This window comes from Hoplias malabaricus, chromosome 15 (assembly GCF_029633855.1).
Source record: "Hoplias malabaricus isolate fHopMal1 chromosome 15, fHopMal1.hap1, whole genome shotgun sequence".
Lineage (NCBI taxonomy): Eukaryota > Metazoa > Chordata > Actinopteri > Characiformes > Erythrinidae > Hoplias > Hoplias malabaricus.
Genome location: NC_089814.1, coordinates 5945317 through 5962305, shown reverse-complemented (window position 1 = coordinate 5962305; position 16989 = coordinate 5945317). Strand labels below are relative to the sequence as shown.

Here is a 16989-nt window from a genome sequence, read left to right as displayed (position 1 = left end):
AGGAAACCCACGCAGACACAGGGAGAACACACCACACTCCTCACAGACAGTCACCCGGAGGAAACCCACGCAGATACAGGGAGAACACACCACACTCCTCACAGACAGTCACCCGGAGCGGGAATCGAACCCACAACCTCCAGGCCCCTGGAGCTGTGTGACTGCGACACCACCTGCTGATACAACATACAGTGCAATACAAACTTTATGATATACAGTATGCACTACAAAGTGTGTAGGGTGCCATTTGGGATTCAGCCTATCTTTGCTGCAGCAGTAAAAACAAGACAGCTGACAACAATGAGTTGTCTCTCAAATACGATGTTTTTGTTGTTGGCAAAAGGGGCAACTGGATATTGCCATATCCGGTCTAAGGGAAAAAAAAAAGATGAATGAGGCTTGTAATGTGAACATAGCGCGTGTTGAACAAATGTCTACGTCCACACACGTCTGTAACTGATGACATCTGGCGCACCTTATTTACTTATGATTTTTCATATAGCACAATTACACCAATAGTTACGATTTCTGCAAACTTCACAACAATCATTGCTGTCTCTGTCATTGGCTTAGATACAGCAAAGGTTAGCCGTAATAAAACATACACATTGTTCATTGTGTATTAACCCTCTGGAGTGTAGCTTTTTATTTAATCTTAAATGCATTCAATTCAGGTGTTTTCAATCAAAATGTCCTGAACAGTCTGTTCTTTCTGTAAAGCCCTGTTTGACTTGGAGCACTGTGAAAAGAGACTTTTCAGCTGAAGAGCCAGTATCCAGTTTTAGAAATTCTTGTGAAAACATGAGTAACCATTGGTCAGTTTAGAACAAACTGTAGATGTACACATCACTCCAACAGTTCTACACAGTGAGATGCAGATCTATCTAAGTATCCCAGTCGCCATGCATAACCTCACAACTCCAGATGTGTGTGTAGTATGATCTTAAGATCAGATGAAATGGGGAAAATGCAGACTCTGTGAATTGTGGAAATGTTTGACCAATATTTCTGCACAGTATTATTGCAAATATATTAATAAAAACATCCATAGACCTCAAGCTTGACACATCAGCACCGTTGCAGACCTTAGTTTTAACAGAGTGGGATTTTACTGAGCATTTCAGATATGTAGACAGTTATTTTAACATAGACCTTAGAGTATGCGGGATTTGTGTATAGAGCATGAATTAATTTGATGAGCCTATTCTGAGTTTAATGTTGTCTCTAGAAGAGTGGTACCAATACTTGACCCTGGAGAACTGCTCTCTTGTTTAGTTCTCCATAACACAGGCGTCTGATCCGAATAATGAGCTGATTAACACGTAGAATCTGATGTGTTAGAGCAGGGAATATACCAAGGCGTCTTGGCACTTATGCAAATCTGGTTCATCGTCTTTGGCAGTCAGTGGACACTCTTTGAACCCCCATCCCCCAGCCACCAACTTGCTGCTGACCTTGATTATTTTTGAGGTTTGTGGTCAGGGGACTTAATGGTTGAGGGTCTCCAGGGTTGCCCAGTCAGGCTGAGTGTTCAGAGTTTCATTAAGAGCTTGAGAGGTCTGACTGGGTACATAGAAGATTAAGTAGGAAGGTGGAAGGAGTTTAAAACTATAGCTTTTGTGAAAATGCTGCTTAAGAGAAGTTTGTATTTGGTAAAAGCACTTACCGGGAGCTGTGTTGGTTGATATAGAGGATTGGTGGAGGATTTCCAGTTCAGTTCAATTTAATTTATAGACATAATTTACAGCTGGTTTTGTCACAATGCAGCTTTACAGAATTCCCCTCACACCATGAGAAAAAAACTTGAGAGAAACCAAGACTCAAAAGGGAACCCAACATCCTCTTGTCACCAACAGAGCAAAACAAAGAGCAGTGTATAAACAATGAGCAGTGTGAATGAAGAATGAAGGTACAGTGAGTGAACAGTAGTCTATAACACTGTGTTCTGTGTGTGTTTAAAAGCAAGGCAAGGCACGTTTATTTATAGAGCACCTTTCATACACAAGGACATTTCAAAGTGTTTTACAGTGTCTAAAGAAACAGTAAAAAAACAGAGTTAAATTAAGAGCAAGAATAAAACTAATAAAAGTAAATTAAACAATTAAAATAATGGAAGAAAGCGATGTTCATTATTTAAAGAAATAAAATAATTCTGAGGATATTTCTTCACCACTTGCTGTTCTCAAGTCTGTTTGTGCACTCAAAACTGGTCTAATGTGTTTATGAAGCCCTGGTGTCAGTAAATGGAACAAAAATAAAAACAAGCTCCCTAGGTCAGAGTGGTCGAGAGCAAAGGCATTTGGAGTTTGTAGAGAATGGAGAGAACTCTTGCTGTTTCAGATCACTTAATGTGGAAAGATGTCAGTCTTTTTTCCCCTCAAACATACCATTCCACCTTAAGAAGACCCAGAGCTTCTGGACATAAACAAACCAGAGAGAACAGTGTTTCCCTGTGATTGTAGACATCCTTTTTAAGAGCTGTGTAATTAAACACAGTGAGAGGCAGGTTGTAGTTAAAGCACAGTCTCCTCAGTCGGTCAGTGACTGTAAAGGTGAAAGTGTAAGTAAATGAACAGCAGTAATATTATGGTGTTACAGGTGTTTGGGGCTGGAATAAAAAGACTGACCTGAGAGTGAGTGAAATTTAATTTAAGCTACAGCCTATTGCCTGCACTTTTATCCAGAGAGGTGATCTAAACATCATTTTTAGAGGAAAACAATGTAGTATTAGGAGTTTCTCTAATATGCAGCCTACAATAACAGTTTTATGCTAATAACAGTGTGTTTTCCCAGACTAGGGCATCACGCAGGGCATCAGCGCCTTGTGTAAATCTTTCAGTTTAATGAAAAACATGGTTAAGCAATTTATTAACATCAGCGAATGCTGGTGTTATGTTTGGTTGTTTAAAGCGACCACACTCTGGAAAGTAAGACTTTCTAAAAGATTTTATTGGAGCTTTACCAGCAGGGTTTCCACTGATATGGTGATGTGTTTCAACATCAGCTTCCAACCCAACCTAGTACCACCCTTAACTCTATATCTGAGATTAGACAGGGGAGTTTTTACATGTGAAGCACCTCATGAAACTGGCCTGAACATATATTCACTCACTCACATACTCACTTACATAAATACATACTTTCACTTACTCATACACACATATAATCACTCACTCACTCACATACACTGATCAACCACAACATTATGACCACCTCCATGTTTCTACACTCGTCGTCCATTCTCTCAGCTGCATTAAGAGTGGACAGTGAGTGAAAAAAGTGTTTAAAAACTCCAGCAGCACTGCTGTGTCTGATCCACTCGTACCAGCACAACACACATAAATGCATCACCACCTCGTCAGTGTCACTACCAATCACACTTGCCTTGTGGGGGTCCTGACCTTTAAAGAACAGGGTGAAAGGGCCGACCAGTGTATACAGAACAACAGATGGATCCCAGTCTGTAATTATAAAACTACAACATGCTCCAGCTGAGAGAATGGACAGTGAGTGTAGAAACAATGTGGTGGTCTTAATGTTATGGTCGATCTGTGTATACACTCACTTACTCACAAATATTATCACTCATTCACAATTATGATTGTATCACACGGGGTGCTATGACACACTGTTATAATAGCTGACCAGGAGAGCACATGCGAAGTCTGAGGGCAAAAGGCCAAGGGCTATAAACCCCTGGTGTAATAAACTGACCAGGAAATCGAACCCCAGTCTGCTGCACAGAGGGTCAAAGCATTATCAACTAGACTGCAGCAGCCACGTCTTGGTTCCAGCTTCTAGTTTTGTACAGTGCATTACTAAGACAACTCATGGATGTAATACTCTTAGTTTGATTGTCTGGTAGATTTAAGTGTATTGACTTTATCTGCAGAATGTGGGGGGTGGTCCATGGATCTAAGACACAGAGAGAGAGAGAGAGAGAGAGAGAGAGAGAGAGAGAGAGAGAGAGAGCCCAGAGTCTGGTAGATTATCCCTGCTCTTAGCGTATCGTCTTTGAGGGCTTGTTCCACTGCAGCTACATCATTATATCCAGTGGTTTTCCCTGGAGGATTTATCCAGAGAAAGAATGACAGAAACACAACCGTGTCGCCTGGAGACTGGCTCATTCCTCCCTGGGAGGCAGTGGCTTAAAGCCTTTGTTTGGATGTAAACTTGGGATTTGGCAGAAACTTGGGTTTACAGTAGTTTAACGCCATATCAACAGATCACTGTCATGGATGGGAAGAACGGAAGAAACTACATAGTCACAGAGAGAACACACTAAACTCCTTACAGACTGTATCCTCAAGCAGGGATTGAACCCACAGCCTCATGACCCCAGAGCTGTGTGGCAGGGTCACTACCTGCAGCGCCTATTCCTCATCACATCATGCCATTAAACTGACACCTGGGGGTCTGAATGTACTAGTGCAGTGTGCAGTGTTTTTTCCTACAATTATCCCCATCCAGAATAAATGAACAACCTTGAATAATAATGTCAAGTACGCATAAATTAATATCTCAGTGTGCAGTATTATATTCTAATGTAAGTATTTAATGGGAAGAAAACTGAGAAGTGTAACTGATCCATGCAATGCTGGTGTGCTGTCAGGATAAATGTGCAGAGAAGATTTGATATGAGGCTAGTACACAATCCGCAGTCGTCATCAGAACAGGCAGGGATCACAGCACAGGCAACTAAGCAAGGGTAAGTGATGGCAATAATCACTCAGAACAGTGGTAAGGTACACAGCAGACGTCACAAAGACTCACTCAAACACAGGGGTTTAAAAGGGAGGGTTAATGAGTGACTGAGCAGCAGCAGGTGAGAATCATTGTCAAGCAGCTGAGGCCTGATTGAGCTTGAGCAAGTGTAATCAACTCTCTGGGAGTGAGGCTTCAGTCCAGGTTCCTAGGAAGTAGAAACGCGTGAAATCACTGTATTGTACTAAGGGTGTCCAAAAACCCTTTTCCTTTGCGGGAAACAGCTAGTGTGCTGATGTAATAGTAAAAAACGTAAAATAATCACAGTTAATCACAACGTCAAAGCCTTTATGGACACACAAAGAGACAGGGGCAGGTTCCATTGCAAACACAAGGCAAGACAGTTATTAGCACTGAAGTATTCATCAAGGTTCAAAGCAGCTCTGCCTCCTTCATTTATCCCTGATCAATTTGATAGACAAAACTTATTAGCCAAGGCTTTTCAGAGCAATTGGGTTCAGAGTTTCTAAATCTAATGAGATTCACTCAGTCTCAGGACGGGAAGTTCCATGCAACAGCCATCAATTATGCTGTCATGTCCCTGGCAAGGGTTTTATCTGAATCACACACATCGCCGGGGTCACCTTGACCATGACAATGACGAGGCGCTCAGGAATGGACAAAGGCTTTTTATTAATTTACATCCCCTCCAGTGGCTCCTGCATTAGCCCTTATCATTCATTTAAATATGATCCTCTGACATTGCCAAAACCATGTGTGGTCGATACAAATAAACACAGAACACACACACCGTCCTTTCATTAACGCTCACAATGTCGCTACTACCATTTCGAGTTCGATGAAATGTCGCGGAGAATCTGGCCCCATGACAAATGGATATTAGATATGGCTGTGATATTAAGCGCTTTGCAAATAGTGGATGTAATGAATGAGGGAAAGAGAGAGAGATCTCAATAACAACCATCTAAAATACCAAAGGCCATAGTGAATTGCAGTACCCAAAAATCTCCTTAGCTCTTTAAAACGAGGCATGCAATTGTGTTAGGGTCTCAAAGGATGTGTTCCTTTACCAGTAATTAAAACTATTCAATTCTCCTGCCAAGCACCACTTTGTAACATGACCACGGTTGCCAGGCAATGTGACAGGAATTACAACTTCAATATAGAATTTAAGTTTTGTGAAGGATACACATATAGGTCTCAGTTTGTTGTGCATTCTACAACAGTTTCAAACATTTCAGTGTTATAAAGTCTAATGGATGGATGACAGATGGAGCTATAAACAGAAAACAGGAGACTGGGATAATAGAGCTGAATATTCCTGAGGATTCCATCCGCAACAGGAGTGTAAAATCTGGATTTGAATTTTGTAATCCACACGTTAATGTGAACATACTACAGTGCACTAGACGTCATTATTCTGATGATAAACCAATATTTGCAAACAGTTGCCCAGTCTGTGCCATGACAGAGGTTTCTGAAGAAAGGAGAGTTTGATGGAAATGGCCTGTTTTTTTGAAAAACAGAAATCATACTTAAATGGTGCTGATGTACTTAATTTACGAACAAATCTTTGGAACAAATAATTTGAACTAAATCAGTGAAATATGAGTCATATACTTCTAATATAATAGTATTGTAATTAGTAATTCCATGTCAAAATATCATAACATTTCCTTGTTACTGCTTCTTTTTAAGTAGTTATTATTTATTTTTTTTACACAGTTTCTTTTTTTGTATTAGTGAATATAATATACAGGAGGTCCTCGAGTTACGTCAGTCCCGAGTTACGATGTTTTGTGGTTACGACACATCTCCCATTTACTGTATAAAGCCTTGTTTCGACTTAAGTGGTTTTGCATCGTAAACGTCGTAACGTGAACTTCGTGTTTGGTGTGTGCGGCGCGGCGGAAGAATACACGGTTACGCGGCTCGGGAACGAGGAGGATAGGTGTTACGATAGGATAAGTGCTTACAGTATGTTATTTACGTACAGTATGTACGTATGTTCCGACTTACACCGAAAAACGGTTTACGACGCGACGTAGGAACGGATCAACATCGTAATACTTATAAAGGAACAGTAAGTAAGATTTTGGGTTTAGCTAGGGGGGCTCCCCCTAGCGTAAGGTGTTTTTACAGCACTGTACTGAAATCACTGGTGAGGGGGAAGGAGTGGAGGTGGTTTCCTACCCTCTTACAAAAGCTATATAGTGCAGTTTCTACAGTGCTGAGCCCAGAGTAACAACAACTGATGTCCTGTTCTCCCTATACCCCCTACAGGTCAGTGAAATGTCACGTTTTTGAAACTGTAATTTTAAGGTGAAAATATTACGTGAAAATAATATATGACTAGGATACTCAGTATATATTATGTGTAACTTGCTATAATTTAAAGTACATATTGATTTAGTGATTTATTACAAATTACATATAACTATGTCAGCACAATTTACATATGCATTTTCACTAGGGGTTCCCACATTTCACAGTCAGTCAATGTTAATCTTAAAGTTGGCAGTTCTTCAGAAACAAAATGCCCCAGACTTTTTAAAGATACACACAAGTTTAACTTTTGAGAGTATGTGTAGTCTTACTTTCACAGTGTAAATGTGTGATATATACTTTTATGTTTTGTTTTGTTTTAGCTATTTGCTTTGCTTGTAATGACTGATAGCAATAACGCTGGTGTGTCCAGTGCCATTCGGATACAGCCCTTCACCTAGACATCCCTATCCAAGAGGACAGTGAAGATATCATGAATATGATGACCTCAGATTACCTGGGCCACTTTCATCTTCTCCCTTTGCAAATTAGGGGATGTAATATTTCCATTGTCCATTCTATCTCTCCGCCTGAGTGAGCGATTGTGAAATTACACAGGAATAAGCGCATGGTGCCAGAGATGAGTGTCTCGTGTCTGGGCGGCGAGGGGAGCTGAAATCAGGCGAGCCGACCTGGAGAGAAGGTGACAGTTTGGGCTGATTGCTTGGGACTCCTAATTTAACCCTGTCACAGCTTGCTCTATGGCTAATGTAGCGTCTGATTCAGAGAACTGGACAGGTCAGAAAGAAGAAATGGAGACAAGCAAAAAACTTGCTTGTATTACCAAGCATTTCTGCTCCGACACCAACAGCATGAGGCCTGGTGATGTGATTATGACACAGGCTTCTTGTCCTCAGGCCAGCTGAGCAGAATGGCCTTCTGTTTGACAGAGAAATCATGGTGGCATGTATATGTCTTCTTTCCTGTCTAAATCAGTGTGGAAGTGGACAGAGGTTAATGCAGACGACTGGCCGAGTGCAGGGGTTTACGAGGAGTGGTCAGAGCTGTACGGAAGGCACAGCCGACTTAATGAGAGTTCATTAACTAAGCCTTGCGGATCAGCGTAAATCAAAACACAGTCGTCAGCCTTACTGAGAGAGAGAGAGAGAGAGAGAGAGAGAGAGAGAGAGAGAGAGAGAGAGAGAGAGAGAATAATTAGAAGAGAAGAGAATAAACAGGCTGAGACAGAAAATACAGTGAGACGAAAAAGAGAAACATGCAGAGGGGATAAAGTGAGAAGTGAAGAGAAATAGAGAGATAGATCCATGAAAAAGAGTGGAGGAGGAGGAGTGGATTGTTAGCCTGATGCACACTTCACAGTTGATTTGTGTTTTAAAGGACCAACCTGTTTAAAATAGCTACTTCAGTCCAAGTTCACTGCCTCCTGCCACCTTTTCCCAAGATGAGAAGCACATCAACGAGCACAAGATGAGTTAATACATTTTGGACTACTATTTAAGCTAGGGAAAGGCAAACATTAAAAGAGCCTCTGCAGTTTTTTTCCTGCATTTACCATACTTTCCATTTCCACCTTAAAATGTTTCTATAGATGAGGCTGATGTTATAATCCTTACTGATTTTTCCCTTCCACCTTAAATGTCACTAAGCTTTTGAAACACAACTCTTATTCCTTACTTTCTTGGTTTAAAACACACAAACCACAGAGTTTAACTGTTTTTCAGAAATGCTGTGTTTGCGTCTGCTATTGTGTGTCATACCTGGCAAAATGGAGTGTGGGAATGGTACCAGAATTGGGCAGTGAGGGGTATCACAAGCCGAAACACAAACAGAGTTCGGCTCTGGAAGGGATTCTTCCCCAAGAAGAGTCACCAGGACTCCATCTTAGTACATTTTCTTAATCCTGATGTCACTTCCTGGTCATTTAGTGGTTCAGTAAATACAGTATGTTACATATTGCTCCTTTAAAGCAAAGTTGGGAGAATGCTTGTCCGTAAAAGACAGTTGTTGGTTGGCGTTGTTTGCAGTGAGACAGATGTGCTGTTAGTCAGACAGCTGAAGTGTCTCACTCCTGGGGAAATCTGGTCAACGTAAGCAAGTTTTACCAAAATCCCTCCAGAGGATAATCGCAGATCAGGCCAGAAGCCCTGGCAGGATTAATACTATTTTGTCAATGTGTTTATAAATTAGAGGCAAGGGCCTGGATGAACTACCAGCCGAGGCCGTGGAGTTCAAATGCTGGCAGGAAAAAAGACGGTCCAAGTTGAACTTTATTGTGTGTGGAGCACGAATCAATTTGCCTCAAACAATACGGAGCCTTATCACCTCCCCACAGCTGTGGGATCAATACACAACGAGTGGCGTTTTTTTTTCTCTCTCGCTTGCTCTCTCTCTGCCTGTTTTTGTTCCTGTATCAGTGGAGTATGGGTCAGTGCTGACTGGTGTTTGAATGCCAGAAGCTGTGTGTGAGATGCTGTTTGTTCATAGGTGTTTCTGTCACAGAGTCGTGACAATCCATAAAAACACACACCTCCGGTTCTGTCCCTGGTCATGTTCCTCCAAGAGAATAGACAAGAGGAGATTGAACCTGAGGTTCTGGTCATCAGTACTGGTTCCTAATGGTTGTGTGTATGTGTGTGTGTGTGTGTGTAGGCCTGGCACAATGGCGATTTTTTTGCGGTTATATATACTGTTCCACATATAATTGCAATAAATTACATAAATCATTGTCATTTTAAGACCATGTTTTGTCACTGATATAATGAAAATAGAGTAGATTCTTAGTAAAATCGTTCATTCATTCATTATCTGTAAGCGCTTATCCAGTTCAGGGTCGCGGTGGGTCCAGAGCCTACCTGGAATCATTGGGCGCAAGGCGGGAATACACCCTGGAGGTGGCGCCAGTCCTTCACAGGGCAACACACACTCACACTCACTCACACACTCACACATTCACTCACGGACACTTTTGAGTCGCCAATCCACCTTCCAACGTGTGTTTTTGGACTGTGGGAGGAAACCGGAGCACCCGGAGGAAACCCACGCGAACACAGGGAGAACACACCACACTCCTCACAGACAGTTACCTGGAGGAAACCCACGCAGACACAGAGAGAACACACCACACTCCTCACAGACAGTCACCCGGAGGAAACCCACACAGACACAGGGAGAACACACCACACTCCTCACAGTCACCCGGAGGAAACCCACGCAGACACAGAGAGAACACACCACACTCCTCACAGACAGTCACCCGGAGGAAACCCACACAGACACAGGGAGAACACACCACACTCCTCACAGACAGTCACCTGAAGGAAACCCACGCAGACACAGGGAGAACACACCACACTCCTCACAGACAGTCACTCGGAGCGGGAACCGAACCCACAACCTCCAGGCCCCTGGAGCTGTGTGACTTCGACAACTACCTGCCACCGTGCCACCCTGGTAAAATCTTGGAATTAGAATATTAAAAAATTTATAAATAGCCTAAATTAATATAACATATAAAATAATTCCAACAAATGAACCTTACATCCAAATAAAACAAATTAACTTTACGTCCCTAGGATAGAGAAGCCAGAGAAAACCTGAGAACAGAGCAGAGCGAGCGGCTAAAATGTTGGTGACGTTCATTCTCATGTAAACAAACACCTAAATAAACACAATGGGGGACATTGAGTTCAGCAAAAATTATTGAGGAAATGTCTATACATTGTATGATAAGTCAATAATGTAATTGTGACAAGCCTCTGTGTGTGTGTGTTCTCACTTAAGCAGCACCTCTTTAAAAATATAGAAAAGTATGTAGTTTCTAAACTACATCCTCTGGTTTCCCTGGTCCCTCACTTTTGTGCTGCAGAAAAGAACTACAAAGCCAAGTTGCTCCCTGGCGCTCATTTGAATTAAGTACCACAGAGTGACTCTTTGTTATTTATTCATTTAAATAGGCCTTATACTTTGCATTTCATGGTGAAGATATTCCAGCAGCGCATGTTCACACTGATTGTACGAAAGCCCCTGGATATTTTTTGTTACGCTTCATTTCTTTGGGCTAATTTACATAAGCAAAGCATTAATTGGAATTCTACAATCAAACACGCTAGGCCTGGTGGACTATGGCGTGTGTGTGGAGGGGGGGATGGGGGTTGGGTTCTTAAATGTAGATGTTTTCCAGCACCATGAAGTGGTCTGCAGCTTGTATGTGTAGCTTAGCAGTGATGATTCGTAATCTAAATGAACTGCTTTAAATATTTAACAGATTCTAAATCTTCTGTACAATTGCTACAATTAGATGCTAGTGTGATTTCAGTAGGTGACATGGTGGAGCTACAGATAGCAGACCCACCTCGGGTGTGTTTCTGTCTTGCAGCCAAAGATTCTGCATAGGCTCCAGACCCATGGGGACCCTGAACGGGATTACAGATTATTAATAAACGAATATACAGTCTGTATGATATGATATGTGCTAATGCCAAAACACGTATCTTTTACACAGTGGCAGTGGATGTAGTAAAATGCTTCTGAGATGTCCTGAGTTTTAAAGCAGGTGGACAGTGAGATATCTAGCTAACAGTGGTTAGCATTGTTTTCAAGGCTATTATTTATATCACATGATTGTCACATTAAGATAAAAGCATTCTCCCATTTGTATCTTATCACAAACTGAACAGTGTTACAGTGGTTATGTGATTACAGCAAAATGCTGTGAGGAGACAATGATGTTCCTTCATTTCCCCCACTCCCAGTTTCTTGCTGGTTGTTGGGAACCAACCGACAACATTCTGGTCGTAAGCCCACTTCTCTAAACAGGCCACGGTTGTTTTGAATAGTTTAACTGTGCTAAGCTAGCTATAGCTAGCTAAAGTGCTTCATGGCAAATATCAGAGATAGATGTTATTGAAGCCTGAAAAATTTTTTTAACCTGTACAGATCCATTGCAAAACTCAACAAATCAAAATGTTGTCAGTTGAACCTGAGGTAAATATTTGATGTTGAATTTGATTTTCGGTCTCTTTGAATAAGTGTCTCTGCTAAATGTAAAAATTGATCCCTGGCTACAAATCTACTGTCTCCCACTATATTTTTCTACCTTTGATACCTTTCTGTATCGGTCTGTCTCTTGGTCTCTCTGCCTGTATGTCTCTCCCTCTCTGACCCGTTCTGTCTCTCAATCTCTGAGCCTGTCTATTTCTGCGACTACCATATGCTACTGTCTCAGAGCCTGTCTGTATCTCAGTATCTAAGACTCAGTCGCTCTGTCTTTCTGTCTGCTACCGTCTGAATAATTATCTCTGACAGTGTAATTTAAAGAATATTAATGTCTCTCTCTGAGCCTGTGTGTGTCTCAGTCTCTGACCTGTCTGTCTCTCAGGCTCTTGGACTGTCTGCCCCTTCTCTCTTTGAGCCTGTCTGTCTTTCAGGATCTAAGACTCGGTCAATCTGTCTTTCTGTCTGCTACCGTCTGAATAATTATCCCTGACAATGTAATTTAAGGAACTCGAGACTAATTGCTGAGAGCAGTTAGGTGAACAAAAGCTCTCAGTGTCTTAAACGATTTCCTCCCACATGATAGATTAAGACCAGGCTTTCAGATTATGGACCTATAGGTTAAAGAGTGCATGCTGGAGGTAGGAGTACAAAATCAATACAATCGCATCAGTACACAGAAGCCCAAGTAATGAGCATTTATGAATTAATCATTAACATGATGGCTGTGATCGGAATGAAGCTCTATTAGTGTTGTATGGCACTATAACACACATCTGCCACTTTTCTTTTGGTGTCCGAGTCATGGTCACTCAATCAGTTCAATGTATACCCAGGTGCACTGTGTGAGGAAATGTCAATATTTACAGTGAGCCACTGAAGATACTTGATTCTTTTGAATCTTGAACCACATTCAGACATTAACGGCAACCCTGAAATTTTCTAGAACAAACATCAGCATAGGAAGCTAAGTGAGAAAAAGACCCTCTTAACATCATACAACAACATTAAATTGATGGAGCATGGGTCTTCTGTGCTTCCCATTAAACTCTAAGGATCACATGACATCAGCACATGGAAACGAGGCTGAACTAGTGTAAGAAAATTGAATGTGAACATATATAGTGTCTAAATATATTTACTAATTCATATGATTTAGTTTTGTTCCGTGAACTAAACAGTTTACCCCTACATTACATGATACTAATGATTTAGCAGAGATCAGTTTAGAGAGTGTACAGTCTGCTATTTCAGACCAGATGTGTTACAGCGTTCTGATTCCTGATCTAGGATTTTTCTGCAGATATCTTTCTGATACCAACACCAAACACATATTTATCAATCTGAAACACACCCACTTTTCTAAATCAAAAAGAATAAAGCTAACATTGTATGGCGCATAGAGAGTATAACTATAACTTTAACTTTCATGACTTGCCTAGTGCACTAAAGAGGGAGTTATTTTGGTTTAACACCTCTGTGTTTCTTTCACATGGCGTGAAAAAAAAAGTTACTATGGCCTCCTACAGGACTGGCATGATATTGCAGCCATTTTCATATTCGTCTGGAAGGGGATATTTTCAATAACATTCATTCATTCATTATCTGTAACCGCTTTTCCGATTCAGGGTCATGGTGGGTCCGGAGCCTACCCGGAATCACTGGGCGCAAGGCAGGAACTCACCCTGGAGGGGGTGCCAGTCCTTCACAGGGCAACACACATTCTCACACACACTCACAACTATGGACAATCCACCTACCAACGTGTGTTTTTGGACTGTGGGGGGAAACTGGAGCACCCTGAGTAAACCCACGCAGACACAGGGAGAACACACCACACTCCTTACAAACAGTCACCCGGAGGAAACCCACGCAGACACAGAGAGAACACACCACACTCCTCACAGACAGTCACCCGGAGGAAACCCATGCAGACACAGAGAGAACACACCACACTCCTCACAGACAGTCACCCGGAGGAAACCCACGCAGACACAGGGAGAACACACCACACTCCTCACAGACAGTCACCTGAAGGAAACCCACGCAGACACAGAGAGAACACACCACACTCCTCACAAATAGTCACCCGGAGGAAACCCACGCAGACACAGAGAGAACACACCACACTCCTCACAAATAGTCACCCAGAGGAAACCCACGCAGACACAGAGAGAACACACCACACTCCTCACAGACAGTCACCTAGAGCTGGACTTGAACCCACAACATCCAGGTTCCTGGAGCTGTGTGATTATGAATCCCAGATGCATTTATCAACAGAGCTTTTTTTTTTTGTCTGGAGACAGTCAGTAGAGGAGCTTGGGCTGCGTCCCAAATAGCACCATGTAGCTACATAGAGGTGGTGGGCTTCTTTGCTTCTGAGTGTTGTGAGACTCTTTCCAGTGCTCAGCTCCAGTGAGAAGCTGTGTATGAGATAAATCTATTCATCTTTCCCATCCGTCTACAGAAGTGCAGCACTCTGAAACCAGATATTAAATTCCCAAAATGATATTTTTTTACAAAAAAATAATTAAATAAAAAAAGAAAAGAAAAGAAAAAGGCAAAAATTACATGACTGCATCCAATGAATAGGTAGAGTGTAGATTATATAGCAATCTGTTATGGTACAATCTCTGTGTTAAAAAAAACATTGTTAAAAACCTTGAGAGATTTACTGTTCTAATGTTCTGTAGGATTATTCATCACGACATGTTCCTGTTATATAAAGGTCTGCTGGTTATTTCAAATGGTATGAAACAACACAAATACGCACACACACACACACACACAAACCAAAAGGTCTGTGAGGTGTTCTCTTGCCAGCGCTGCTGTGCTTTGAACAGATTCTGTGTGTTCATGGGAAGGTAACAGTGAGCAGGTGTTTGGATCAGAGACGTTTCCTCTCTGATGTCATCAGAGCTGAGCCTGCAGCCGCTTTCCCTCCGCACCTGCCACCTGCTTTTAACCAACCAAAAGCACAACTCGGAGTGTGTTTGTGTGACTGCAGGCTTATCACAGATCAGTTCTAAAACTAAAATGTAGTTTCCCAGAATTTGCACTGAGAAGCCAAACTCATTAACAGTATGAACGTATATATGTCACTTAAAGCATTAGACACAGACTCATCCTGCATTCTTTCTTCTCTGTCTTTATCTCAGTATAAGCAAGTGGAGCAGTACATGTCCTTCCACAAGCTTCCGGCCGACATGCGTCAGAAGATCCATGACTATTACGAGCATCGCTATCAGGGCAAGATCTTTGACGAGGACAACATCCTCAACGAGCTCAATGACCCTTTAAAAGAGGTATGTTACATCATCAATATTACTACACACATGCACATCTGTGAGTTATGGGGATATTACATAGACTCCCATTCACTTTGTGGAGACTTACCATTAACATTTACATACGTATTACTAGCTTAAACCTAACCACACCTTAAACCAAGTCTTTGAGATGGTGGTCCCCACAAGGAAACCAAGTCCCTACAATGTAAGTGTAAGATAATGCTTCCCGTCTTTCTATAATAAAAGTCCTGGACGCATAAAGGGGTATTCAACTAAAATTGTAAATATATTTTTTCTAAATTGCGGTATATTTATTACATTTGTATAATGAAATTGTCTTTTACAGTTTCTTTATAAATGAATTGAGGCCTTGTTCTTTTTTTTATTGTTATTTATTTATGTATTTATTTAGCCTTTTCTATGCATTTTGGCCATTTGTCCACACACAAAGGTGTAATTTAGAAGGAAATAGGTCATTTGATGTGAAAGGAAAAGTTAGATTGTTCACAGAAAAAGACATCTGGGAAAGGTAATTACTCAAATCTAATTTACAATAAACTATTGCATAAATTGGTAAATAAAGACTTGCCAGACACATGAGAATATAAATCTTTTTACATCAAACTACATGAACTGAACAATCTGATTATGTGGAAGTTTAAATAGGTTTTAATAACTTATTTTTCAGAATGTTGGTGCTGACAGTTTTTATAGCCTTGTTTGATCTGGCGCTACAGTTGTGTCCATTCCAGATCAATGCCTTCAGGTGATATGTTTCTATTTTTGCCACGTTGCCCAGCCTTAACCTTCACTGACTCTTCTGAGAAAGAAAAGTCTTGTTTAGTTGTTCTTCCAGTAAAACACAACACTAGATTGGATATTGGAAACCATGCTCTTCTGTCCTCGGAGAATTGGGTTAAGTGTGACACTCATGTTTACATGAATTATGAAAACATCTCTCATATTACACCTTAACCTTCAAAAGAGTCTCCTGTTCTTTAAAAATATAACACACTGACTCAATGGAAGGCTACTTTGGCCAAAATGTCCCAGAGTATTAGTTTCCGACATGTACTGTGCAGATTGATTCTAACTGCCGTAACAGGAGAGATCGTCTTAACCCAGTTCTTTTTGGAAACTGGAAACTAAGTTTCAAGTCACTGTGGCTGATTTCCTTCAGCAATTTTGCACAGACAGAGCACACAGAAGAGTCTCCTGTGTACAGAGGTACTGTAGAGTAGAGAAATAAATTACTTCTTTAAACAAATTAAAATAGAAATGGAGACATGAAAATGATGAAATATGAAAATATTTAGTGTTTAATACGTCCAATATTATTTTTTTTTTAATGAGATCCATATAAGATCCCTTTGAGAATGTTTTTATTTTATTATTATTATTATTATTATTATTATTATTATTAATGGCAATAATACATACATCTCCAGATTTGTATTTAATATTTGTAATCCCCATTTTCCTTTAGACCCAGCGTACATCAAAAGAGCCTATGGGCTCAAAGGTTTTAACATTAACTCAAATTTTAATTGGGATGGTATTAAAAGAAAAAGTGCAGCTCCTTAGTGGCTAGTTCTATAGATGCTGTTCCTATCACCAGTTTGATCCCAGCAGCTCCACAGTCGTCCAACAGAATGGCCCTTATTTAGCCTCATCATCTGTTGGCTGATATGAC

At 41.0% G+C, this 16989-nt stretch overlaps 1 protein-coding gene across 2 annotated transcripts in view; it reads left to right on the top strand.

Annotated features, from left to right (window-relative positions):
• The window catches only part of LOC136668387 (potassium/sodium hyperpolarization-activated cyclic nucleotide-gated channel 1), a 165625-nt gene that overhangs the window by 124129 nt on the left and 24507 nt on the right, over positions 1 to 16989 (top strand). For both annotated transcript variants that reach the window (XM_066645879.1, XM_066645880.1), the window contains exon 5: positions 15165 to 15311. In XM_066645879.1, coding sequence (XP_066501976.1) covers positions 15165 to 15311 — 147 coding nt within the window. The remainder of the gene's footprint in view (positions 1 to 15164; positions 15312 to 16989) is intronic.